This window comes from Balaenoptera musculus, chromosome 10, assembly GCF_009873245.2.
Source record: "Balaenoptera musculus isolate JJ_BM4_2016_0621 chromosome 10, mBalMus1.pri.v3, whole genome shotgun sequence".
Classification (NCBI taxonomy): Eukaryota; Metazoa; Chordata; class Mammalia; order Artiodactyla; family Balaenopteridae; genus Balaenoptera; species Balaenoptera musculus.
Genome location: NC_045794.1, coordinates 100,328,943 through 100,355,240, shown reverse-complemented (window position 1 = coordinate 100,355,240; position 26,298 = coordinate 100,328,943). Strand labels below are relative to the sequence as shown.

The 26,298-nt window shown below is 38.4% G+C and overlaps 1 protein-coding gene across 2 annotated transcripts in view; it reads left to right on the top strand.

Moving 5' to 3' along the window:
* The window catches only part of SMC1B (structural maintenance of chromosomes 1B), an 86,285-nt gene extending 61,404 nt beyond the window's left edge, over positions 1 to 24,881 (top strand). The window contains exons 13-25 of one of the 2 annotated variants that reach the window (XM_036864641.1): positions 722 to 859; positions 1,157 to 1,273; positions 2,678 to 2,784; positions 8,959 to 9,100; positions 9,974 to 10,119; positions 11,840 to 11,993; positions 14,051 to 14,149; positions 16,001 to 16,157; positions 16,659 to 16,813; positions 17,830 to 17,981; positions 20,081 to 20,150; positions 23,199 to 23,309; positions 24,665 to 24,881. In XM_036864641.1, coding sequence (XP_036720536.1) covers positions 722 to 859; positions 1,157 to 1,273; positions 2,678 to 2,784; positions 8,959 to 9,100; positions 9,974 to 10,119; positions 11,840 to 11,993; positions 14,051 to 14,149; positions 16,001 to 16,157; positions 16,659 to 16,813; positions 17,830 to 17,981; positions 20,081 to 20,150; positions 23,199 to 23,309; positions 24,665 to 24,766 — 1,650 coding nt within the window. In that variant the 3' untranslated portion in view covers positions 24,767 to 24,881. The remainder of the gene's footprint in view (positions 1 to 721; positions 860 to 1,156; positions 1,274 to 2,677; positions 2,785 to 8,958; positions 9,101 to 9,973; positions 10,120 to 11,839; positions 11,994 to 14,050; positions 14,150 to 16,000; positions 16,158 to 16,658; positions 16,814 to 17,829; positions 17,982 to 20,080; positions 20,151 to 23,198; positions 23,310 to 24,664) is intronic. The other variant, XM_036864642.1, reaches the window with a different exon arrangement.
* The last annotated feature ends 1,417 nt before the right edge of the window (positions 24,882 to 26,298 follow it).

Here is a 26,298-nt window from a genome sequence, read left to right as displayed (position 1 = left end):
AACACCAATATTTAAGGGTATACATACAAGTATGTTATTGCAGCACTGTTTGTGGTGGCAAGAACCTGGAAACCAAGTGAATGCCCATCATTACAAGAAGAGTTAAATAATTTTGTTACAGTCACACTGTGGAATAATACACAGCCATTAAAAGACTGAATTTAGAGCTTTATCAGTTGACCTTTGTGAGTAACTGAATGAGAAAAGCAGGAGGCAGAAAAGCATGTTTAATGTGATTCTAAATTTGTAAAACAAGACTGAAAAAAACAACATATATAGGTATGTATACACATGTTTTCATATACGGACCTGGAGTAAAAATACAGAAGAACATATACTAGCGAGTTAATTTGGTTGAGTAATAGGGTAGGTGAAGGGAGAAGGAAATGGATGAGGCAAGACAAGGATGCACTAAAAACAAGGCAGCACGTATCATATGATCTCATTTATGCCATTTTTGTGCCTTGGGTGGAACATGCACTCCCCATTCCTCATTTTCATGCCTGTTTCCTGTTAGGAAGATAGTTTTTTGAGGATGTTGTATGGCATCTTGGTTACTCCAGATGACTTATGTACTTAATTGCCCAGTATCAGAAGAAGGGAAGGTGGAGTGTGGATGTGGTTATATGTAAAAAGCAGTGAATTATGACGTATGAAAGCACTGTGAAAAGTAAAAGTGTTGTCTGTTATAAAATATTTTTATATTTGCCTTCCTTTTTAGAATTTAATGAAGACACTTCGCAAGGAAACAGATTTGAAACAAATACAGACTCTAGTACAAGGAACTCATACACGACTCAAATATTCACAAAGTGAACTAGAAATGATTAAAAAGAAGCACCTTGCTGCCTTTTACCAGGTAACATAGACTTACATAAAATTTGATGGAAATTAGAACCAGGACATAGAATTTCAGGAATTACATTTATAAAGCACCATGTAGTTTTTATACTCTTCCCCATGATTGAGGTACATTATAGTTCTTTAAGTGACTTTATTTTTATGGTTGTTAATGTTGTTATCCAGTTGTACCTGAATTTACCTTATCTCACAGATTCTCTTTTTATTCTGAAAGATACCTATCATGTTTTTGGCTTCACTATATAAAGCTAAAATGACCATATTAAAAAGACATTTTTTTCTCTTTTGTAATCAGGAACAATCTCAACTACAAAGTGAACTACTAAATATTGAGTCTCAATGTACTATGTTGAGTGAAGGAATCAAAGAACGGCAACAAAGAATTGAGGAATTTCAAGGAAAGATACATAAGGTTATGAATGATATATTATTACTAAATGGCATGTGGAATATAGTTCTAGACCAGATACCAAATTTAGGGCTTCTTCAATATATGCTAAAGCAAAGTTTGATAAATGCTAAGTTCTATTGGTTTGCCAAATTAATTTCCTTGTGTTTTTTTGAGAACCACTATTGCTAATCTCAAGAGAAAATGACTAGTATACATGGTTTTTCTCTTCAGCTCTCCAGCCTCTCCTTGTCCATTGTAAAATTTGCAGCCACTTTCTTTCTCTCACTGCCCTTAACACCAGGAAGGAAAGAACTTTGTCATTTGTGTCATTTTTAAGGTTGTGTATTCACTCAGTAATTTTTTCTTGAACATTTATTATATGCCAGGCACAGTTGCTTGGCTCTGGGGCACCAAAGATATGATCATCTAGCCTCTGCTTATAAAGTGACAGACACTTTCTGGTTTAATTCATTCCGCTGTTGCTTATCTCTAATCCTTAAAAAGTTGTTTGTCACACCATCACTCAATAACTTTCACCCATTGCCTCTAGTTCTGCCTTTTACCACATGATTTGAAACTACACTTATGTTGCCCCTTAATTATCTTTTTCCAGGTTAAATACCCCTAATTCCTTAGTTATTTACATTTACTATGGATCTAAGACCAGTTCTGGTAACCAGCCTTTGGGTACTCTGTTATTTGTCAATGCCCAGAACAAAAAATAATGTAAAAATACTATCTGACCAGTTCAGAGTACCCTGGAACTCTGCACACAGAACTATAACTTTCCATGGCTTGGATTATCTACTTATACAATTTATAGCTTACTGTTGTGTCAATCATATCACTTTCATATTTAATTTATATTAAACTGAAATCTGAAAGTTTTTTAACATGTCCTGTTGTTAAAACAAGTCTCTCTTATCCTGTAATAGTGCATAAATGCAGGGCTTTAAAAATATTAATGTTAAATGTTATTTTGTTGGATATGGCTCATTCTAGTTTTTCCAGGTGTTTTGAGTCTTAATTCTATGCTTCAGTCCTCTTGGTTTTACACTGCTTAAGACTCTAAAGTATTACTCAAATATAAAGAATATTTTATGTATTTATGTAGAATGTTATATTTTGGTGAATGAAATACTTCCGATTTTGTATTAAACACTTCATAGGGCCAAAACACTTAAAAGGCCAGCTATGCGCTTTCTTATTTAGTTTTCAGAATAAGAAATTTGAAAATAAGTAAGCGTAGTTTATGGAGTTAAAGAAAGAGAAAGCACTGACTTTTCAGAGTACAGTGATGCTTGTTGGGATTAGTCTTTGGCCTAATCCAGGAAAATCTTGGTGGGAAAAACATAGATTTAAGCATTGTCTATGTATTTTCTTAAAATTAATTATTAAACCACTTGGTTTAAAATAATTTAAAAGGTTGAAGATGATATTTTTCAACACTTCTGTGAAGAAATTGGTGTAGAAAATATTCGTGAATTTGAGAACAAGCATGTTAAACAGCAACAAGAAATTGATCAAAAAAGGTATTTTTATTAAAAGATGTTGGTAAGCAGTTACTTATATATAAATGTAACTATTATTTCATAATTTAAAGGAATTTGCCTGAGGTAGTCTTTATTTCAGTTCGTCAAGAAATAGCTAGTAAACATTCCTATTTTAATAAAGAGATCTAATTCTTTTATTCCACAATTTTTTAAAGAGAGAAAGCACAAATATACAAAATAAGAGAATGGGGAAATAATTACATAGTGGTTATTAAAATTTACTTAGTTTTCTGTAAATATCCATATATGGATAAAATTGTATAGCCTTTCTATAAACAAACTACCAGGGAGACAATATATTAGGTGAAAATATCCCAATTATAGTGGAGAGGAAAAAGGTAAAATACTTAGTACCTAGAAATAAACTAAGATATGAAAGCAATATATAAAGAAACCTTCAAACAAGACTGAGAATTATATACAGAAATGTGAATTAAAAGGAAAGGCAAACTAGTTCTTTCATAGGAAGGCTCAATGTTGTAAAGAAGTTGGTATTCCCTAATTTAATCTATAGTGTACTTTAAATATCATCTCAATACATGTATGGACAAGATTTTTTTTAACTGGATAGGTGATTCTAGAGTTCACATTCAGAACTAGTTAAGAAAAATATGAAAAAGGTAATGAAAAAGGACTAGAACTCCCAGATTTTAAAACATAGTATAAAGCTATCTTAATTAAATCTTGAGGTACTGGCTCACAAACAGAGTCCAGAAATATACTCAGATCTGTAAGGGAAATTTGATTTAAAATAAAGGTGCATTTCATCAGTGGAGAGAAGATATACTTTTCAGTAACTCAGTTGGAATACATTTGTTAGCATCCTGGGAAAAAACCTACTTGGATCCCTACATCATTCCTTAGACTCAGATTAATTCCAGCTGAATCAAATATGTTAATGTAAATAAAATGAAAGCATAAAAATATTACTAGAATAAGTCATAAGAAAATTTTTAAAAATAATCTCAGATTAGGGAAGATCTTTCAGTATGACAGACCCCAGAAGCCATAAAAGAAAAGATAGATAAACTGCAAATGTATAGAAATTTAAAAAAAATTTTTGCATGGCAAAAGCATCTTGAAGAAAATGAGAAGACAACTGACAGTAAGGGGGAAAATATACATACACATACATGTTTATATGTTCCTTTCCAATTAGTATGCCTTCTATTTTCTTGTCTTATTGCACTAGCAAGGGCCTCCAGTACAGTACTGAATAAAAGTGGTGAGAGTGGACGTCCTGCCTTATTCCCAGTCTTAGGGGCAAAGCATTAAGTCTTTAACCTTTAGGTATGATACTAACTTTAAGGTGCCCTTTAGCAGATTGAGGATGTTCCCTTCTATTTATAGTTTGCTGAAATTTTTTATCATGAATGAGTGTTGAATTTTGTCAAATACTTTTTCTGCTATCTTTTGGGATAATTGTATGGTTGGGTTTTATTTTGGGGGGATAGCTTATTAATATGGTAAATTACATTGATTGATTTTAGAATGTTAAACCAACTTAGCATACCTTGGGTGAAGCCCACTGGGTCATGTTGTAGTATCCTTTTCAAATATTTTTGGATTGATTTGCTAAAATTTTGTTAAGGATTTTTGCATCTATATTCATGAGAGTATTGGTCTATAGTTTTCTTTTCTTGCAACGTCTTTGTCACATTTTTGTATCAGGTTAATGCCAGACTCATAAAAATGAGTCAAGAATTATTCTCTCCTCTTTTCTCATGGAGAGTTTTTATATTATTTCTTTCCTAAAAGTTTGGTAATTTTTCAAGTGAAGCCACTTGGGCTACCCACCTTTCTTTATGGGAAGATTTTTAAATTACAAATTCAGTTTCCTTATTAGACACAGGGCTATTCAGGATATCTTTTTTCTTGAGTGAGTTTTGGTAGTTTGTGTGTTGGAAGGAATATTTGTGTATTTCATGTGAGTTATCAAATTTATTAACAAAGTTATTAATATTCCCTTTTTATCCTTTTCAATTTCTGTAGGATCTGTACTGATGTGCCCTCTTTCATTCCTGATATTGCTGATTTGTCTTGTCTTTTTTCTTCTTGATGTCTAGCTAGAGGTCCTTTGGATCCTTGGATCCTTTCTAAGACCAGCTCTTGGCTTCATTGGTTTTCTCTGTGGTTTATGTTTCTATGTTGTTGATTTCTGTTCTTAACTACATTATTTCCTTCCTTCTACTTATTTTGGGTTTAATGTACTCTTCTTTTTCTTGCTTTTTAAGGTAGAAGCTTGCTTTATTTATTTTACACTCTTCTTTTCATGTAAGCTGTTTATTTCCCTCTAAGTACTGCTTAAGCTGCATCCCACTGCTTCTGATATGTTTTATTTCATTTTCATTCCATTCAAGATATTTTCTAATATCCTTTGTGATTTCTTTCTGTGACCTATGGGGTGTTTAGAAGTGTTATTTAATTTAACACTTGGTGGAGGGAGGATTTAGATATATTTCTGGTACTGATTTTTATTTTAATTCCATTGTGGTAAGGAATATATTTTGCATTATTTAAATCCTTTTAAATTGATTGAGACTTATTTGATAGCACGGCATATATTGTATCTTAGTAAATGTTCCATGTACACTTGAAATGAATATGCATTGTGCTGTTGGGTGGAGTGTTTTCTGGGTGGCGCTTAGGTCAAGTTGATTGGTGTTGCTACGTCGTCTGTGTACTTACTGATTCTCTGTCTAGTTGGTCTAGCATTTCCTAAGAGAGGAGTGTTGAAATTTCCAAGTACTTTTGGATCTCTCATTCTCTTCTTCCAGTTCTGTCAGTTTATACTTCATGTATTTTAAAGCCTTGTGACTAGGTGCATACATATTTGGGATCATTATTTCTTTTTGCTGAATTAATCCCTTTATCTTTATAAAATGCCCCTTTTTGTCCCTGTCATATTCCTTGTTCTGAAGTCTGCTTGAACTTCAATATAGTTTCTTGCTAAAGAGTTCTGCCTATCAATCATAAAAATACAACTGGAACTCTGATTGAGGTTGCATTGGATTTATAAATTTATTTGGGGAGATCATCTTCAAAATATTAAGTCCTCTCATCTAAGAACATAGAATATCTCTTCATTTATTCTAATCATCTCTATCCTTTGTTAAAATTTTAAAGTTTTTTTCCATAAAGATCTTGTGTGTTCTTAATTTCTAGATATTTTATAGTTTTATTCCTCTTACGACTAGTATCTATTTTTAAGATATTTTCCTAGTTGCCTTCTACTGGCTTAGAAAAATGGTATCAAATTTTAAATTATCCAACATCTGATAACTTTGCTAACCCCTCTTATTACTTATAGTAGCTTATCCATTATGTATCCCAGGTATTAAGTTTGAGGTGCCTGTGACATCCAATTGAAGGTGTAGTAGAGTAGACAGTTGAATATACAAGTCAGGAATTCATGGGAGAGGTCCAGGCTGGAAGTATAAATTTGGGGATTGTCAGTATACAGATGGTACTTAAAGTCATGTGACTGGATAAGATCACCAAGGGAATGAATGTACATAGAAGAGAGAAGCGATCCTAGGCTATGTAAGCAAGTTGAGGAGTTAAGAAGGAACTATTAAAGGAGCAGCCAGTGAGGGGAGAGGAAAGCCAAAGTGGTGTTCTGGAGCCAAGTGAAGAAGTGTTCCACTCGTACACAGCCTGTGCGTCTTCCTCCTGCAGCAGAAATAAACCCCTGAAGGGTTTGTTCTTAACCACTCGTACAGGCAGCATGGTCAGTGGTTAAGAGCAGGGATTCTTTGGCCCTTGCCTGAGTGTGTCATGCCTGGCTCCACCACTTCCTAAGTGGGTAGCCTTGGGCAAGATACTTAACTCTCCGTGCCTTGGTCTCCCCAACTGTTAAATAAGGATAGTGGTGTTACCAACTTCAGAGAGCCATATAACCTAAGTGAGTTAATTCATGTAAAAGCATTTATAACGGTGTCTGGCATATAGTAACCTCTCATTAAATATGACTCTGTTTTTATCATTATTGTTGTTGCCTTTGTATTACTAGTATTTAGCACAGTATCTGATGCAATTAGTGCTTTAAAATGTTTCTTAAATGAATGATTCTATTAGCAGTCTATGTGAGGGAGAGTGGGTGGAGAAAGTATGAGCTACAGTTGATACTGAAATTCTTTTTGTTTAGAGATACGGCTTTTTTATTGAGTTATAGTTGATGTACAATATTATATATTATAGGTATATAATATAGTGATTCATAATTTTTAAAGGTTATACTCCATTTGTAGTTTTTATAAAATATTGGCTATATTCCCTGTGTTATACAATATATCCCTGTAGCTTATTTTATACCTACTAATTTGCACCTCTCAGTCCCCTCCCCCTATATTGCTCCTCCCCCCTTTCCTCTCCCCACTGGTAACTACTAGTTTCTTCTCTATATCTATGAGTCTGCTTCTTTTTTGTTATATTCACTAGTTTGTTGTATTTTTTAGATTCCACATATAAGTGATATTATACAGTATTTGTCTTTTTCTGTCTATTTCACTTAGCATAATACCCTCCAAGTCCATCCATGCTCTTGCAAATGGCAAAATTTTGTTCTGTTTTATGGCTGAGTAATATTCCATTGTATATATAAACCACATCTTCTTTATCCATTCATTTGTTGATGGACACTTCGTTTGCTTCCATATCTTGGCAATTGTAAATAATGCTGCTATGAACACTGGGGTGCGTGTATCTTTTCGAATTAGAGTTTTTGTTTTTTTCAGATATATACCCATAAGTGGAATTGCTGGGTCATATGGTAGTTCTATTTTTAGGTTTTTTTTTTGAGAAATCTCCATATTATTTTCCACAGTGGCTACACCAATTTACATTCCCACCAACAGTGTACAAGGGTTCCCTTTTCTCCACATCCTTGCCAACATTTGCTATTTGTGTTCTTCTTAATGATAGCCGTTCTGACAGGTGTGAGGTGATATCTCATTGTGGGTTTGATTTGCATTGCCCTGCTGATTAGCAGTGTTGCGCGTCTTTTCATGTATTTGTTGGCCACCTGCATTTCCTCTTTGGAAAAATGTCTATTCAGATCTTCTGCCAATTTTTTAATCTGGTTGTTTGTTTGATGTTGAGTTGTATGAGCTGTTTGTATATTTTGGATATTAACCCCTTATCGGCCATATCATTTGCAAATATTTTCTCACATTCAGTAGGTTGTCTTTTCCTTTTGTCAGTGGTTTCCTTTGCTGTGCGAAAGTTTTCAAGTTTAATTAGGTCCCATTTGTTTACTTTTGCTTTTCTTTCCTTTGCTTTAGGAGACAGATCCAAAAAATATTGCTACAATTTATGTCAAAGAGTGTTCTGCCTATGTTTTTCTCTAGGAGTTTTATGGTTTCTGGTCTTACATTTAGACCTTTAATCCATTTTGAGTTTATTTTTGTATATAGTGTTAGAGAATGTTCTAATTTCATTCTTTTACATGTAGCTGTCCAGTTTTCCCAGCATCACTTGTTGAAGAGACTGTCTTTTTGATGCTGGAATTCTTTGTGGGGACTTTATGAAGCTAGCAAAGTAGGAAAGTACATCAGGAAGGAACATGTTCTTAAATTCCCAAGTTTGGAGTTTGTGAATGAATAGCTATTTGAAAAGACTGATTGGCTAATTAAATAAGAATAAACATATAAATTGTTACTTAAAGAAAAAGATAAGGGAAGGAAACTATAGATTTTAAAGGATTTAAGAAACATATTCATATGCAGTGTATGAATCCTGATGCAGTTTTTTTTTTAATTAATGAGACCCAGGAAATTTGGCAGTGAAAGCATTTTGATATTAAGGATGTTATTATCATTTCTACCTATAGTAGTTTATGGTTATGTATTAAAAATCACTTCACTTTTGGAGATACATGTTAAAATATTTATAGACGAAATTATATGATGTCTGAAATTTGCTTTAGATAATCCAGTGGTGGGAAAGAGTGATGAGTGGGATTATAGATAAAACAAGATTGACCATGAATTGATACTTATTAGAGTTGGTTGATAGCTATATGGGAATTCATTATAGTATTCCTTTTATGTTTGTATTTGTTTGAAATTTTCCATAATAAAAACTAAAAAAGAGTTTAAAAAATAATTGAAGGACTCTGTTTACCTCTTGTAATGCTTGACTTTATTATACTAGATTAGAATTTGAGAAACAAAAAACTCGGCTTAATGCTCAACTTGAATATAGTCGCAATCATCTGAAGAAAAAACTGAATAAGATTAACACATTAAAAGAAACTATCCAGAAAGGTAGAGAAGACATCGATAACCTAAAGAAGGTAATTAATGATGGGTGGCTGAAGTCATTGAAATGATGACTTTCTTCCATGATTAAACATTCGTTGAGTTCCTGAAAAATTCTAATAGTGATAGAAGGTGGGGGCGGGGTGCACATTTGAGAAATACTTGAAGTACAGTCCACACAGCTTCATGAATTATTAGATATTGGGAGGGGTGTGACACGGGTGAGTCCTGAATTCTAACTTGGGTGATTGGTGGATAGGAGGAGAGATTAAGGAGAGAAAATTCTGGACCTGTGGAGCATGACTTCCCTGTGTGACATCTAAATAGCAATTTCCAGCAAGTAGTTAGAGAGGACGTAGACAACAGAAGTCTAGGCTGGTTTAGGGGAGTAAACTGAATCCTTATGTGAGTGGGTGAGGCTCCAACCAGAGAGGAAGGCAGTGAAGAGCAGTGGGGTGAGGATGGAGTTCTGGAAGGAGAGGCCACATAGGTTATGAAGAGAGCCCGAAGGGGTGGTGTTACAGAAGCCCCAGAGTGGGAGGGAGAAGGAAGTGAGGAAAGTTGCCGAAAAGGTAAAGTCTGGAAAATGTCCATTTTCAAGAGGTCAAAATCTGGAAAATTGCCAATTAAGAGGTCATGGTAGCAAGAACATTTTCACTGGACAGTGGAAACAGAAGTCAGATGGCAGCAAGCTGAGAAATGAATTCAAAGTGAAAGAGAAAGGTAGGTAGTGATTACCCGGAAGTGTAAACAAGGGTGGGTCACGTTCTGTGATAGAGGTTCAGGCAACCTACAGGATAGGGGTTTACCTTGGAATGGCTGGGTTTGTTATGTTAATGATAAAATGATCTATTGACCTTATTAATGTAGAAGATGGTAAATCTACAATGTAAATCATCTCCATTCAGGCTGAAGAAAATTGTCTGAAAGTTGTGGATGAACTCATGGAGAAACGGCAGCAACTTAAGGACATATTTGTCACTCAGAATACCAACACTGAGAAAGTCCAAGCTCAAATTGAAGAGGAACGGAAGAAGTTTTTGGCTGTTGATAGGTGACTAAGAAGTTTATCAGAGTTTAAAAGATGTTTACCATCAACTTGAAATTTATTATAGGAAGTTTTATTATTTGAATATACACCCTTCGTTGCTTTTGGTCCCACATCACACCTATCAAGCACTGCAGTTTGGGGGAAAACCAAGAGAGGTGGTTAGTTGTTTAGAGTGAATAGTTCCTTTTGGTGGGTGAAAACATGGACCTATATAAAGAGTTCCTTACCCTAAATCCCCTTGACACCAGTACCTTCCTACTGGGGAGTCTCCTGCTAGTCTGTCTGTGTGACAGAGCATAGCAGGTGAGACGTAGAATCTGGAACTACACTGCATGGTTCCATGCCCCAGTTTTGCCACTTATTTACTGTGCCTTCGTTTTCTCATCAGTAAAATGGGGATAATAATAGTGCCTACCTCATAGAATAATTGTAAGGATTAAATGAGTGAGTGTTTATATGGTACTTAGAACAGTACCTAGTACACGATAAGCAGGTATGTTTGCCGTGATGATGACCAGTAACGCTTTGAGTCAGCTGGCTTGTTGCCCCACAGTGACATCTGCTTTCCTGTGTGACTGACACAAACATAAGCGATCAGATGAAATGCGCTCTGTTTTTGTTCAACTTCTTGGCATTTCACAATTTCCCACAATGTTCAAAGACCTTTAGTATTTCAAGATACAGCCAGAAAATTCTTTGTCTAAAATTTTTGAGTGGAATTAAGTTCATTTACTCTTGATTTTTTTTTAACTCGTATTTAAACAGATCCACATCTCTGTCATCAGATTTTTAAAGACCATATAGTTCTTATTTTATTTTATTTCTGGTCCTCTTTCTGGGTCCTCTTTAACGTCCCACCTTGTTTCAACTGGTAAAACTCCCAAGCCCTCAGTAAGATAGAAGGCATTACATTAGTGGTGGTAGTAAAAAAAGTTGAGACTGTCAGGTGCATAATGACTTAACTGGTAAGACATTTCTCTTGCTAAGAGACTCTTTCTCTTGGTTTGATGTTCTAAAATGTAGAACTTATACTGAAAGAGAAATGCAGCTTGAAAAATTGTACTGATTTAAAAATAAGGTAAGTAGGGCTTCCCTGGGGGCGCAGTGGTTAAGAATCCACCTGCCAATGCAGGGGACACGGGTTCTATCCCTAGTCTGGGAAGATCCCTCATGCCGCGGAGCAACTAAACCTGCGTGCCACAACTGCTGAGCCTGCGCTCTAGAGTCTGCGAGCCACAACTACTGAGCCTGCGTGCCACAATTACTGAAGCCCGCGTGCCTAGAGCCTGTGCTCCACAACAAGAGAAGCCACCGCAATGAGAAGCCCGCACACTGCAACAAAGAGTAGCCCCCGCTCGCCACAACTAGAGAAAGCCCATGCGCAGCAACGAAGACCCAACACAGCCAAAAATAAATAAATTAATTAATTAATTAAAACAAAAATAAGGTAACTAGGAAAGGGCTGTATTGGTGCTAGCCTGATTAAAGTAATAATATTTATTATTGAAAATCCTCCCTTGGATTAAATCATTATATTCATGGCCTTTGTCAGGAGTGTTAAAGTTTAAATTACAAGCATCCATGGGCTAACTCTGCAACTTACAGCACTCATAAGAAAAAATCTTTTTTTTTTCATGTAAGTTTATAACATGTTTTTTTTCCTTGGTGCAACTTTACATAATTAGTAAAATATAATCACTTTTTCATATCTGTGTATTTACAGGGAAGTGGGAAAACGGCAAAAAGAAGTTGTAATGCTTCAAACTTCTCTGGAACAGAAGCGGTTAGAGAAACATAACATGTTGCTTGATTGCAAAGTTCAAGACATTGAAATAATTCTTTTGTCGGGGTCATTGGATGACATCATTGAAGTGGAGGTATTCTAGCAAATGATTTTAAAATATGTGCAGTTGTGTGGAACTTAATGTAAGGCCTTTGGCTGCTTAGTGAAGTTGCATCTATGCAGATTCTTCCTCTTGTTCTAAAGCTCGTTTAGGGGCAGAAAAGACGTCTCTAGGAGGGAAAAAGGGCAGGATGGTCCTCATGCCAGAGGGCTGGGCATTTTGTGCAGTTCTCTTATTTCTCTTGCTAATCCATGTCCTTTGAGCCCCACAGGATGGACCAGAGTCTCTTACCTGTGCACAGATGCCCAAGAGGGGTCAGAGACTTGAACCTGTTGGAGTTAGGGGCGCTGGGGAGGCGGTGTGAGCCACAGGCGAGGTGCCATTGGCCCGCTGGCGTGAGCACGTCTCTGTACTCTGGTAACGTTGTCCACGGTGTGTGGAGGGGTCTTGCTCTGCACCTTCACCGACAACCTGAGGTGGTTCTCAGCAGAAACGTGCCTCACTGAGTCTGTCCAGGTGGTGAGCGTGTGGGGGGGGGGCAACAGCAGGCCCCACGGAGCCACAGGACGAGACCAGCGTCAGCCAGCAGTGGACGTTTCTCTGTTTGCCTCTTTCCTTTCTTCCTCGTCACATTTGTATCGCACAGTACTCCTTAGGCTGGCTGGAAGTTTATACACCCTTAGTTCTGTCACTCATGTTAAGAAAGATATGACTATACAGTTCAGGAAGAATATCTTACTGTTAGCCAATCCAGAGGATGGTGAAAATAGTTATTTCTTTTACCTCTCAGATTATCTCTGAGTTCTTTAGTGAATCTCTGTGGTCTCCCTTCCACATCCCTCCTCCCCTTTCTGCTCTGCCCCCAGTCAGAAATCCATGCATTTCCATCCAATTTCTACTCCAGAAGAGGCCTTCAGTCCTTTGGGTTCTTCAATTTGAAGTAACTGTAAAACAATTTTTCTCTTGCTAATATTGACCACTTCTCATAGCATAATTCTGGTGTGATATTATACTCAGACGTCCTTTTTCTTGGGAATTCCCTGGCGGTCCAGTGGTTAGGACTCAGTGCTCTCACTTCTGGGCCCCCGGGTTCGATCCCTGGATGGAGAACTAAGATCCCGCAAGCTGCGCAGCTCAAGGCATCAGATGACTCATATAGAAGCTTAATACAAAATACGATGTTGAATCACATAAATAGGAATCGTGAGATTCAGGATTACATTTTGTATTCAAGTTCCACTTCTCTGTGAACCATTTTAACATAAATATATTACATAAAATATAGACTTAATTCCAAAAGTAGTTTTATTGGGTTTGTTTCAGCTGAGAACATCTAGGAAAGAGTGAGTAGCAAAGGGGTTTTTTTCTTTTAATTTGTAAGTCTTTGTTTTTGGTATCAGCATTACACCAAAGACCAGCCTACAGGTTAGTAAGTGCTCATGTATTTGTCCCTTCTTTCCTATTCCTCTCTCCATTCAGAGTGATATATATTGAAATTGAAATATATTGCTATGTTGTCAGCATTGCATTAGGCACTGAGACCACAGCAGTGAGTATAACTGCCAAAAATCCCTTCCTTCACATTCTGCTAGGGGAGAGATAGGCACAGAAACAAAATGGTAAACAGATAAAATATTTATGTATTTGGTGATGCTGTAGGCTAAAGAAAATATAAAGCAGGGAAGGGCATAGAGAGTATTGGTGGAGGAGAGTTTGCAATATTAGATGGAGAGGCCGTGGATGTCCTGAGAGAAGGCAGCTGGTTAGCAGACAAGGTAGAAAATGAAGAGATGCAGACATCTAGGGGAAGGGGGTCCAGGCAGAGGGCAGTGTGCCAGCCCTAAGGTGGACGTGTGCCTGGTCTGTTCAAGGAGGCCAGTGTAGTGGGAGCGGAGCGAGTACCAGGAAGACTGGCACAAAGTGAAGTTAAAGGGGAAGGAGAGGCCAGACCGTCATGGCCTTGCAGGCCAACATAAGGGTTTTAACTTTCAATCTGCATGAGGTGGCAATCAACTGGAGGCCTTGGGACAGACAGATGAGTAGAGATCACCATTTCAGATAACAAGGAAAGGGCTTCATATGTTTTTCAGTTGGGACCTGAAGCAGAAAGTACCCAGGCAACAGTGGATATATATGAAAAAGAAGAAGCCATTGAGGTAGACTACAGCTCTCTAAGAGAGGATTTGAAGGTAATTGAAAGATTTCTGTTGTTCATGACTAACTCATGGTAATAGTGAATATTTAAATACTGCAGAATAATTTTAGATGATAGAGCATAAATTTAGGGGAAAAAGTAGATTTCCTAATGATTTTTTAAGAAATAGTCTAAATAGGTTACACATAAAATGCTTAAAACATTTAAAGTTTTCATATCATCGTTTCTCACTGTGTGTTCTGTAGAACACCAATACCATGAAATGTCTTGCCAAAGAAGAAAAGTTTCTGTCAGTGTTTTGAAAGTCTATTCCCTTCTTGGAGATTCAGAATGAATAATAAAGTCTTTGAGAAGTCCTGAAATAGACAAAAGTAGCCAACATACTCCAGCATCCTGAATTGCCCTGTCCGTGTCCCAGTGCAGTACCCTCAGGAGGTGACAAATCCTTCACAGCTACAGAGCACAAACCTGGAATCCAGTTTCATGGTCTCATTAATTTAGCAGCTCTTACTCTTTCTCTTAACCCTATAGCCATATTTTGCTTTGTGTTTTGACTTCGTCCTGAAGCTGCTTCTCTCATGAGGGCAAAATGACTGTAGCCTTTCTTGGCCTTCCAGCCACCTAACCACAACCCTCAGAGAAGAGAGAGGCTGCCTTTTGTAGTGGTTCTGTTCTAAAGATTGAAGAAAGGCTTTTCCACAAAGCTCTACCAATTGTCCCCTAATCACAGTGGCCTAAATTGGGTCACGTGTTCATTCCTGACCAATCACTGTTGGGGGTGGGATGGACTTAGCTTTAGACCAAGCAGGGTTCATGGGACGTATAAGGGAGAAATGGTCAAACATGGGCTCTGTTAGAAAGGAAGAAATGGAGAATGGACACCAAGTAGCAGTAGCTACCACATCTTTTAATTTCAGATGTTTCTAATGTATTTTGTTAGATTTGTTGGGCTCTTTTCATTGTACTTGTGGTACTTTTGGCAATCAGAAAAAAAGCTCTTATCTATTTTATAGTCTATTCAGTGCCTTCGTATTTAGGAAGTCCTTCCCCACGACATTACTGAGTAAATATTTATAAATATTTTCTTCCTGTTAGTGATTTTTTTGTTTTCACTTACCTACTTAATTAATCTGAAATTTATCTTTATATATGGTATGAGGTAAGAATCTGTTTTTTAAAAGGTACGTTAAGTTAACCAGTTTACTCAACATCTAAATAATTCTTTTCCCAATGAATGAAAATGTCACCTTTATCAGATATTAATTAACCCCCTCTGGGGGGTGTCAAGAAAGTTTTCCTGGAAGGTGATGCCTACATCACTTTTTCCCTTCTCTCTTCACTCAAGTTAGTTCTGCTCATTGTTTAGGTTTCAGCTTAAGTGTTACCCCTCCAGATGGGTTGGATCCCTTCTGCCTGCCCCATAATACCTGTGCTTGCCTGGTGGAGGGTTTCACGCTGTTGCAGACGTCAGTTTGCATGTCTGACTTCCCTGTGAGCTCTTTAAGGGCGAGGACAGAATAGTTTTCATCACTGAATCCTCAGTGTCTAATACATAGTAGATGATCAATATTTTTTAATGAATGAGTAAATGAAGTGATACGTGAATTGTTACTTTTTTAGCCAGATTAAGAAAGATGAAGGTGCAGCACGTTCCAAAAGAGCAGCATCTATGACTCTAGAGCTATGAAAGAGCACAGCCAACTTCAGGAAGCTACAGCAGTGTGACCTGACCGCACTGCAGACTCAGAGAGGGCTGCAAAGGAGGGCAGGAGTGGATGCGGAGGGAGACGGGCCAGATTCCGAAGGGCCCTGTGCCTAATTATTGTACCTTAGCAGTTTGGATCTAAATGGCATGCTAACCATTGCTGTTCTTTGCCAATAATAGGCTCTACAACCTGATAAAGAAGTTGAGGCCCACCTTAGACTCCTACGGCAACAAGTAGCATCCCAGGAAGACGTCCTGCTGAGGACGGCGGCCCCAAACCTCAGAGCCCCGGAGAACCTAAAGACTGTCAGAGACAAGTTTCAGGAGTCCACAGATGGTGAAATGAAGCTTTAGTTGTTAGCAAGATCATATTCATGGGTGTTAGGGGTTTTGATTTCTATAACAATTACTAATAATCCCCCCTGAATTGTACCTTTGTTTTTATTATATATATTTTTTTCCTCTGTTATCTTATAGTAATGTACTTTTAATACTGAATCACTAATACATTCCTTTTTGAAAAGCGTTCTTCTTTAATTTAAAAACAGATGTATTGATTATTTTAGAATAGTGTCTTATTTCATACCAGCATAAGAGGCATATTAGATACTCTGTTGGAGTTTGTTATTATTATTTAAAAATCAGCCCTACCAGAAAAAGGGCTCATCAATTTTAAGTCATTTTCTTGGAATTCATAACAGTTGAGGTGTTTTGAAGGTAGATTTTACTCAAGACAACCAAACTCAAAATCTAGTTTAAAAAGTATTTTATGCTTTAAAGTTGAAATAAGAGAAGCCCTTGGTGGTCTCCAAAATAAAGAACATTGATTCTCTCTTAGCTTTTGAGGCCAGCAGAAAGGAAGCCAGAATACGTAGGCAAGAGTTTGAACAGGTGAAAAAAAGGAGATACGATATTTTCAGCCAGTGTTTTGAGCACATCTCAGTCGCAATTGATCAGATCTACAAGAAGCTCTGCAGAAACGACAGTGCCCAAGTACGTATTTTTCACCTCAAATATGAGTGGGAACTTCGTGTTATTGGTGGTGTGTTTTTTTTCTGGTGGGAAATCACCACCACACTATCTGAATGACCCACTTACCAGGCAAAGTCAGCTCATGAAAATTGGTTATTGCAGTGACCTGTGTTCTAGGTCCTACTCATTCCACCACTAACCAGCCTGGACAAGTCAGAATCTCTCTGGTCCTGCTTCTTCATCTGCAAAATGAGTGGGTTAGATCATTTGGTTTCCAGGTTCTCTTTTCAGTTCTGGAATTCTGTCACCTGTACTAATTTGATTTTATAGAGCCGTCTCTGTAGTAAAGTTAGGGTAATGTAGACGATCTGGGGAAAATGGTTGATATGGGGTCTGTGGAGTTGCCCAGAGTAACAAAGGAGAGGGAAAGAACTAAAGGCAGCGTTCAAATCTAGATACGCCCCTTGTACTGGTAATCTCTCCATTCCGTGATCAGCATCCATATAGCAAATACTGTGGACTTGAATGTGGACTAAAGATGTAGATCTGATCTTATGTATCTCCTTTTCCCTCTTTCTCATGGTATTCTTTTATTACTGAGGTAATCCTGAATCATATATTTAGAATTTCCACCAAAAATAACTTATTTTCAGTAAAGTAAGACTAAAAGAAACCCATTAACTCCTTGAGGGCAGGATTCATCAATAAAGATTTGATGAAAGGACCAATGAAAGAACTGAATGAAGATTGTTTTGGTAAGACTGCAGCATATGCTTCTGAGCTTTGAATGGTAGCCTGGTGGGAAGGCCTTATCCTTTATGTATGTTAGAATGTTTTCCCTCTACTCCCTGCCCCAGACACCGTTGCTGTCTGTGATTACATATAGAGCTAAATACATTATTTACAGGCATTGATATTTTTCCATCAAAATGGAGGAAAATCTATCCAAGAGTATTTTGTAAAACTCTGTTGCAATTCCAAGTTGAAATTTACTAATAGCTTTTCTGATGCTGCTAAATAAATAACATGTGTTTCAGGCATTTCTTAGCCCAGAAAACCCAGAAGAGCCTTACTTGGAGGGAATTAGCTATAACTGTGTGGCCCCAGGCAAAAGGTTCATGCCAATGGATAATTTGTCGGGGGGAGAAAAGTGTGTGGCAGCTTTGGCTCTCCTGTTTGCTGTGCACAGGTAAGGTCACAGTGAGCTATATGATTTTGCATCAGGGCAGAAACCAAATAGACCTTCCTACAGAAGACCTGCTAATTACTTGTCTTTAGTCATATTTAGCGTATGTGATACAAAACTGTTTTTTTCAGCCAGACAATTCAGGTTATGCTGTAGGCCTGTAACAATTTAGACAGCAAATCTAAGAGAGAATTCAGTCTTTGACAGATTTTTATTCAATTTGTTATTATCAGTAGCTACTAATATTCCAGCTTCATAGAAAAGAAAGGAGAAAAAGGAGGATCAAATGGCCAGATGTGAAATCAGGATTGCCAAAAAACAGTACCAACAACAAAGCCAAACAAAATAAAAACACCTAACTTGTATATTATTTTCCTTGTCCCTATTCAGAGATCTGCTATTTAGTAAGGAATGTTAAACAAAGTATTTCTTCTGAAAAAAAAATGTTTAACCTCATTTCCACTGATGATGGTGACACTTATGTTTGTAAAATAAAGGGAAAAAATGTCAGCTAAAATTAAGGCAATGAACTTCTGACATTCAAAGCATTAGATGAAGAACTAAGGTATAGATGATGCTGCCTCTCTATTTTCATGATCAGAAAGATCAACATAAAAGTTTTACAGCTGTTTTCTACTGGTCTCAAGAAGGAAAAGGAATTGGCAATTACAGGAAAGGAAAAGAAAATGCCATTAATGCAGGAGGACTTTGGGAAAAGCAGGAGGCAGGAACTTAAACAGGAGCCTGTGTGAAGTAAATCTTAGCAGAATAAGACTAATGCTAGGTGTCACCCCCATCCATTTATTCAACAGATATTTATTAAATATTTACTGTGTGTCGAGTGGTGTTAACAGACATTAGAGGGACTTCCCTGGTGGTCCAGTGGCTAAGATTCCATGCTTCCAATGCAGGGGGCCCGGGTTCAATCCCTGGTCAGGGAACTAGATCCCACATGCCGCAACTAAAAGATCCCGCATGCCGCAACCAAATAAATAAATATTTTTTTTAAAAATGGACATTAGAGACAGCAGTGAAGAAAACAAATTCCCTGCCTCAAAGATGCTTCATTTTAGTTGAGGAAGACAGATGATAAATAAGGTGTATTAGTAAAGTAATTCTCTAATATAGAGACTATTAGAAAATGACAGATGCTATAGAGAAAATTAAAGAAGGGAATGGCAATAGTAACAGGGAAGGGTTTGCAATATTTAAGTCTTCTGGGAAGGCCTATTTGAAAAGGTAGTATCTGAGCAAAGATTTGAAGAAATTAAGGGAGCAAGTCACGTGGATGGATGTTCTAGGGGAGAATTCTAAGGGAAGAATGTTCTAGACATGAGGAACAAGTACAAAGGCCCTGAGGCCAGAGTGAGCCTGGTGCCTGTAGAGAATAGACTGTATGCAGCAGTGGCAGGCACAGGGTTAGGAAACTCCTGTAGCAGTCAGGGTGGAAGATCATGGCGGGTTGGACCAGTGTGGGAGCAGACAGGGCATGGGGTAGGAGGGACCCTAATCAACTGGAGTGATAAGAGCTGTCATTCACTGAGCTGGAGAGGACCACAGGAGGGATGGGTTTGAGGGGTAGGTGAGGAGTTTGATTTTGCACAAGTTCAAGCTAGACACCCACATGGAGTTGAGGAAGCTGTTGGACCCATGAGGCCAGGGTTAAAGAGAGAGGTCAGAACTATCAATAGAAGATCCTTAAAACCTTGAGAGCAAATGAAATCACCAAGGGAGCTAATCAGATAGAGTGCTCTAAGCGCTGAGCCCCGAAGGCACTGCAGTGTCAAGAAGTTAGAGAGATGAGGAGGAGCTGGTAGGAGACTGGGGCCTATAGCAGTGGGTGATGCACGGGGAGTAGACCATGTCGCTGTCCTTGACGTCAGAGGAACGGGGAGGACCGCCCCCCGGTACCATCTGCAAAGGTCACCTGGGATGTGGACTGAGAATTGAGCGTTGTATTTACTGACATAGAGGTCATCGGAGACCTAGACGAAAGCATCCAAAAGGACGTGTTTTATTTATTTATCGTGAATACTCTTAGTCCTCCCCTCCAAGTCTTGTAAAACAAAGTTGTAACTTAAGCGATTATAATTTTTTTCTAGTTTTCGGCCTGCTCCATTCTTTGTTTTAGATGAAGTAGATGCAGCCCTGGACAATACTAACATTGGCAAAGTAAGTTCCTTTCTGCTTTTAATTTCCAGTACAGTGTCTATAATTCAAGGATCATGATGCAGTCAGAAGGCAATTTACCCTGAACAAACATAGTTTATTTGATAGTTGCTGGTTAAAAGTAGATTTTTCTAAGTTAAAAATCTAAAAACAAGATGATTCAGGGTAGCAGTTTTCATTCAAGGTTTAGGGGACCCTCAGTGAGTTGCTGGGGAGTCAGGTGAGAATCACTGTACTGGATCCACAACATTGCTACTGGGTGAGTTGCTTTTCCCTAAATCTAGGTTTTGGGACCTAGAGCGTCCTTAATAGTAGGCCACATGGCAAACAGGACCAAATTAGTGTTTAATAAAGTCCAAAAATAACATATCTAAATAAAATTCCAAAGGAATTAAAGTTCAAAATTCTGCTCCCCTTCATTTATTAAAATTTATACAGTCATTTACTACACTTGCACTGTTTTCAGTATTTGAGACCATGAGGGAACTAAGGACACAACTGAAAGTCAGCCTTAAAGATCAGTGCATAGATACACAAAGCCACCTGAGAGACAGGCTCTCAGACCACACATCCTGACTGTAAATTTTTGACCTGAGAATGGGGTTGACCATGGACATGTGACCAAAGGATAGAGGCAAACACTGGCAGTACCTGTCACTGCCCAAGGCTGGGACAGCTCCATCCTGCAGAGTCCCTGTGTTGTGGTCCTACTTCCAGAGCCATCCATTTCCAGAAATGGATGAATGAAACTCCTGGTTCTGATTCCAGGTTCATCCATCTTCCAGAAATGACTGGGCTTTGCATTTACAGCTGCTTACAAGGAGGCTGCTCTGGTCATGCTGACAGAGATATCTCTGTTAATTTGTAAACTGGCATTCTGGTTTATACCTTAGTCTTATGAGCTTGGTTAATGAGTCCAGCCCCGAGAGATGTACTCAGTCTTGGGGTGCCACCCTGATAGGTTGAGTCTCTGAAACTGACCTCCCTGATTCCTTACTCTGTTGAACCTCATGTGTAATAATGCCTGGGAGAGTCAGGGGATTTTTCAGGAGCTGCAGCCTGGGGTAACTTCTAATTTTAGGCAACAATGTCATCTTTCAGATTTCCCAGGCTGTATTCATCTAACCCAAACCTCTCTAGGACCTTATTTATTTTTTTATACTTTTTTTTTTTCTTTTTTTTTTTTGGCTGCGTTGGGTTTTTGTTGCTGCGCTCTGGCTTTCTCTAGTTTCGGCGAGCGAGGGCTACTCTTCGATGCGGTGCGCGGGCTTCTCATTGCGGTGGCTTCTCGTTGTGGAGCACGGGTTCTAGGCGTGTGGGCTTCAGTAGTTGTGGCTCGCGGGCTCTAGAGCGCAGGCTCAGTAGTTGTGGCGCACGGGCTTAGTTGCTCCGCGGCATATGGGATCTTCCCGGACCAGGGCTCGAACCCGTGTCCCCTGCACTGGCAGGCGGACTCTTAACCACTGCACCACCAGCGAAGTCCCGGACCTTGCTTTTTAAACATGTCACAGCGTACATAAGAATAGCACATCAACACCACACCCATAGAAGTTAGAAAACAAGTCCAAAGTCCCCTGAACCTTGTAGAGAACAGGCAAGAGCCACATTCTGTGACCTACCAGAGACTTCAGGATTACTGGGGAAGAAGAAAACACGGGAAGAAAAGAAAATCTTGATTTGTCTCTCTTGGATGCCAGCCAGTCTGCATCAGCTAACTGGACTCCATAGCCTCAGTCATTTGGGAGAAATTTCCCCTCAGAAGGTTAATTTTAGTACTTTGTATCCCATACCCTTTGTGTGTGGGCTGGGGCTGGGATCCATCACTGTGGACTGCCCCTTCTCTCTGTAGCGTTTAAGGGATCCGTATCTTCTAGCAAAATTTAGATGTTCGTATTAGTGGCATCTTCACGTACTAGGTCTTTCTTAAGACTCTTTTCTATTTGCACCTATCCTATGTATTAAAAACCTCTAAATTTCCAGCTTCCCTTTGAGATTTACGTTCCTGGCACCCCGTTGCTGAATTGAGTATGAGCAGTGATGTAATATGAGCAACTGTGAAGGAGCTTCCACTCCCTCTTGTGATCAGGGTGCCCAACATTTATCGTAGGTAACTTTCCTAGCAAAATGCATGCCTTAACGTATTTGCATCCCATCTCCTCTTCCATTCTATCAACATCCCAAGACTTTTTAAAGACCTGAATCATAGTGGCTGCCATTGCCTCTAATGCGGCAGTTCCTTCTATGAATTCAGCCTCTTAGCCCAAAGCCGTTTCCCTCCTCTCTCATCATTCACCTCAACTAGTGACTCATTCCTCAACTGAAGCTGCCATTCCTGCTTCCAAAACTTGTGTCCTTAGTATCTTGGGTGCAGTCAGGACCAATACACATGGAGAAGACACCCTCTGGGCTTGCAGAGAGATCCAGGGAGTTGGCAAGTATCTTGTTAAACTGTGGTTTGAGTCCAAGTTCTTTATCATTCTCCAAATTCTGAGTAGTTTGTTCACCAAGACCCATTTCTATCCAGTCTTTCTTGTTCTTATTCTCATTCCTTGGAATTAAGCCTCCTGAAGGAGCTGTTGAGCTCCCCTCTAACCAAATGAGTTGATTATGGATTATGAATACATGTATAATCGCCATATTTTTCCCATCCTGAGGCTTTGCTGGCAATATAGGTAGTTGGAAGTTTAAATACCAGCCCTTCTTCACCCTCATAAAATATCTGAGTGGTAGTTTTATCTTGTTGTAAAGGTTGATTGCATATTCACATGATAGTATCTTAAGTTAGAGCTTTATTCTTAAAAAAATATTCTTCCAAGTTTTCAGTTATAGAGTTAATGAGATTTATATTTTTTTACTAACCTCTTATTTTACAATCTGAGCTATTTCCATTTCTGTGGTTGTAGTGGATTTACTGAATTAACAGAAAGGGAAGTAAGTGCCTTGTCACCTAAAATGGGCAGATTCAGAGACATGCAGAATCACTGTCCTCAAGACCCCGAGAAAGGAGGCCTTTCTTTACTCATGAAATGTGTGCTTTCTGTTTCCTCCCAGGTATCAAGTTATATCAAAGAGCAGACTCAGGAACAGTTTCAGATGATAATCATTTCCCTAAAAGAGGAGTTATATTCCAAAGCTGATGCACTGATAGGCATCTATCCAGAGGTAAAGATAAGTAAATGGGGGAGAGGAATAAGATCACCTTAGAGTGTCCTGACAGCACAATTACAAGTTCCTAGTGAAGTCTATAGATAGTTTGATTTCTGCAGTTTATAAATATAAGCTTAAATGATTTTTTAATCAAATAAGACTTAACAGTAACTACTCAGATATTTTTCCATGGCAGTACACAGAAATTTAAGATATATTTTAAGTGAAAAAGTAAATCGAAAATTGCAGAACAGTATGATAATTGTTTATAAGATAATAGTACATATTAACTTAGAATAAATTGTCGATATTGTATTTCATATTTCTGTAATGTTTGAATGTTTTAGGCAAAAACAAATGCATTGTGATAGAACAAGGAACCATTTATCTTCCAAAACTAACAAAGGAAAAAAAACAAAGAAATTGACAAGTTCCAAGTTGTAGAGTAACTTCTAGAATTCAAACACACCTTTCTTGAGCCACTGAAAATACCTGAGCTAATGGAGCAGGGCAACTCATTCAAATCATTCAATTCTTGGACAATTAGGTTTTATTTCCTGCGTTTTCCTTTAAGCTAAGATAAAAATTAATTTCCCTTCCTGTGCCTAATTAATGTCAGGGGATCACTGGAAATATGCTGCCGGAGAGAAATGGAAATTCTCGTTACCAGTGTAGGAGAGGGATAAAATCTTTTCCTACCCAACTCAGGTTCTCTGGCTGGGGCCCTGTAAATTAGACCAGCAATAGATAGATTAACAAGAGAAAAACAGGTTCTTAATATGTGCATCATGTGTGCACACATGGGTACACCCAGTAATGAGTAACTCAGTGGGGTGGCTAGAACTTGGACTTATATACCATCCTAGGCTAAAATAAGGATAAGAGTCTTGGGGCTTCTGGGCAGGGGAGGCAAGTGATGGGAAGGTGACCAGGAAAAGTACAGTAAACAAGGCCTGTTCAGTCAGATTTGCTCTGCAGATTCAGGTGCCTTCTCCACTGATAAAGAGTTAAGAGTGGAAAGGGTGTCATCTTTTACATAAATGTAAACTTCCTTTACAAAAGGAAAACTTGTACCTGGTTTTTGGAGCTTTACCTACATCTGCTGGTTTTCAGTAGCCTCTGGCTCAAAACAATCCATATGCAAAAGAGGCATGTTTTCGGGTGGCATATTCTGGTACCCTTTACCAGATTAATACAAAAAATAAATAAAGCTGATGTAAATGCAGAGAAGTAATACCTTTTTAGGTGGCTATAAGGAGGTTCCTTTTTAAATGCAAATCTAGACTCACTAATGGCTCTTATTTTACATTTAATAGCACTTATTCCCTAAGTAAAGGAACTGACTTTTAACTGTCTTCTCTCCATTTCAGCATGATGACTGCATGTTCAGCCGAGTTTTGACCCTAGATCTGTCTCAGTATCCAGATACTGAAGACAGAGAAAGCAGCAGGAGACAGCAGGAGGCCCGTTAGGACGCAGAACGCCCCTGGGCTGTGAGAGCAGAGTCACGCAACGGTCAGGCCAGTCATTGTTCTCTGCCGTTCAGTCCCACGCCACTCCTGAGTAACAGACTTCTGGAGCAAAAGCTAGACAGCCTGTGTGCCATTTATGGAAAAGCTTAATTTGCTACCAAAGATGCTGTAGCTCACTTCCATTAAGGAGTGCTCAGGCCCCATTCCAGTAGGTAGTATTTCTTGTGAGAGTTAGCTCTGAATGAGCTTAAAAAAGAAACCACCATAGTTTTAACTTCCATTTTGAAAGCCAGTCAGAAAGTTTTCAAATCCTGCATCATCTTTACTCTGATCTCGCCTTGTATGTTTAAGTAATCTTTAAGGGAAACTCTTAGTTCCTAAATATGCTAGTTATAAGGTGTTAAACCTGTGTTTTATGGAAAATTATTTCAGAGGAACTGAAGTCAGTATTGAAAATGCCAATAAAAAAGTCTAATTTCAAACGTCTACCATCTACAGTTTCACAAACAAAACTTTAAGGTGAAATTAAATTATGTCTGCTTCAATGCAATTTAAATTTTTCTGAATATAATTTCTGTTGAAACATTGAAGAACACAGGTTTTCCCAAGTAACAACTGACTTCTCCACTTAAACAGTCGTCCTTATTATCTGTGGGCATCACGCATGCCAAAATCCAAGCACGCTCAAGGGCCTTATTTAAATTGGTACAATGTTTGCATATAACCTATGCACATCCTGTCATATACTTTAAATCATCTCTACATTATTTATAATGCCTAATACAATGTAAATGATACGTAAATAGTTGCCTGTATGCGGCAAATTCAAGTATTGCTTTTTGGCATCTTTTTTCCCCGATTTTTTTTTTTTGGCTGCACCATGCGGCTTGCAGGATCTTATTCCCCCAACCAGGGATCGAACCCGTGCCCCCTGCAGTGGAAGCACGGAGTCCTAACCACTGGACCACCAGGGAATTCCCTTTCCTATTTTCAATCCAAGGTTGGTTGAATCCACAGATGTAGAACCCATGGATACAGAAGGCCCACTGCTGTACATTGTTAGGGGTAGGAAAGAAAGGTGCAGAGTTTTCAGTAGTACTTCATTTCCATTTAAAAATGGAATTAAAATATTCTAAGGTGCTGGTGGTCTTGTATTTAAGGCTGCTTTGGGCCCAAGTGCTAATTAATTAATCAAGGAGTGGCCTCCTGAAGTAATGGCATCTCTTTTGCACAACATTCATTATCTCAGGTAAAACTTGCTTTCCTGTGCTCCATCAGCTAGTCTCTAAGAACTTGAGATAGCAGAAGCCACTAGTCCTTTGTTCCTTGTTTTAGTGCTGGTAATACCAACTAAATCACCGCCGCCTTCTGCCTTGAAAGGCATCAACTTTACATTGAAATGTCCCTTCGGTGACACAGCTCAGTGTAGACCCTTTTCTCTGCCTGGGCTGTTCTCTCTGTCTTGTAACTTGGACTCGTGGATTGCCGGTGATCCTTGAGTAGGATCACTGTTCTGTTATAACGCAGTACCC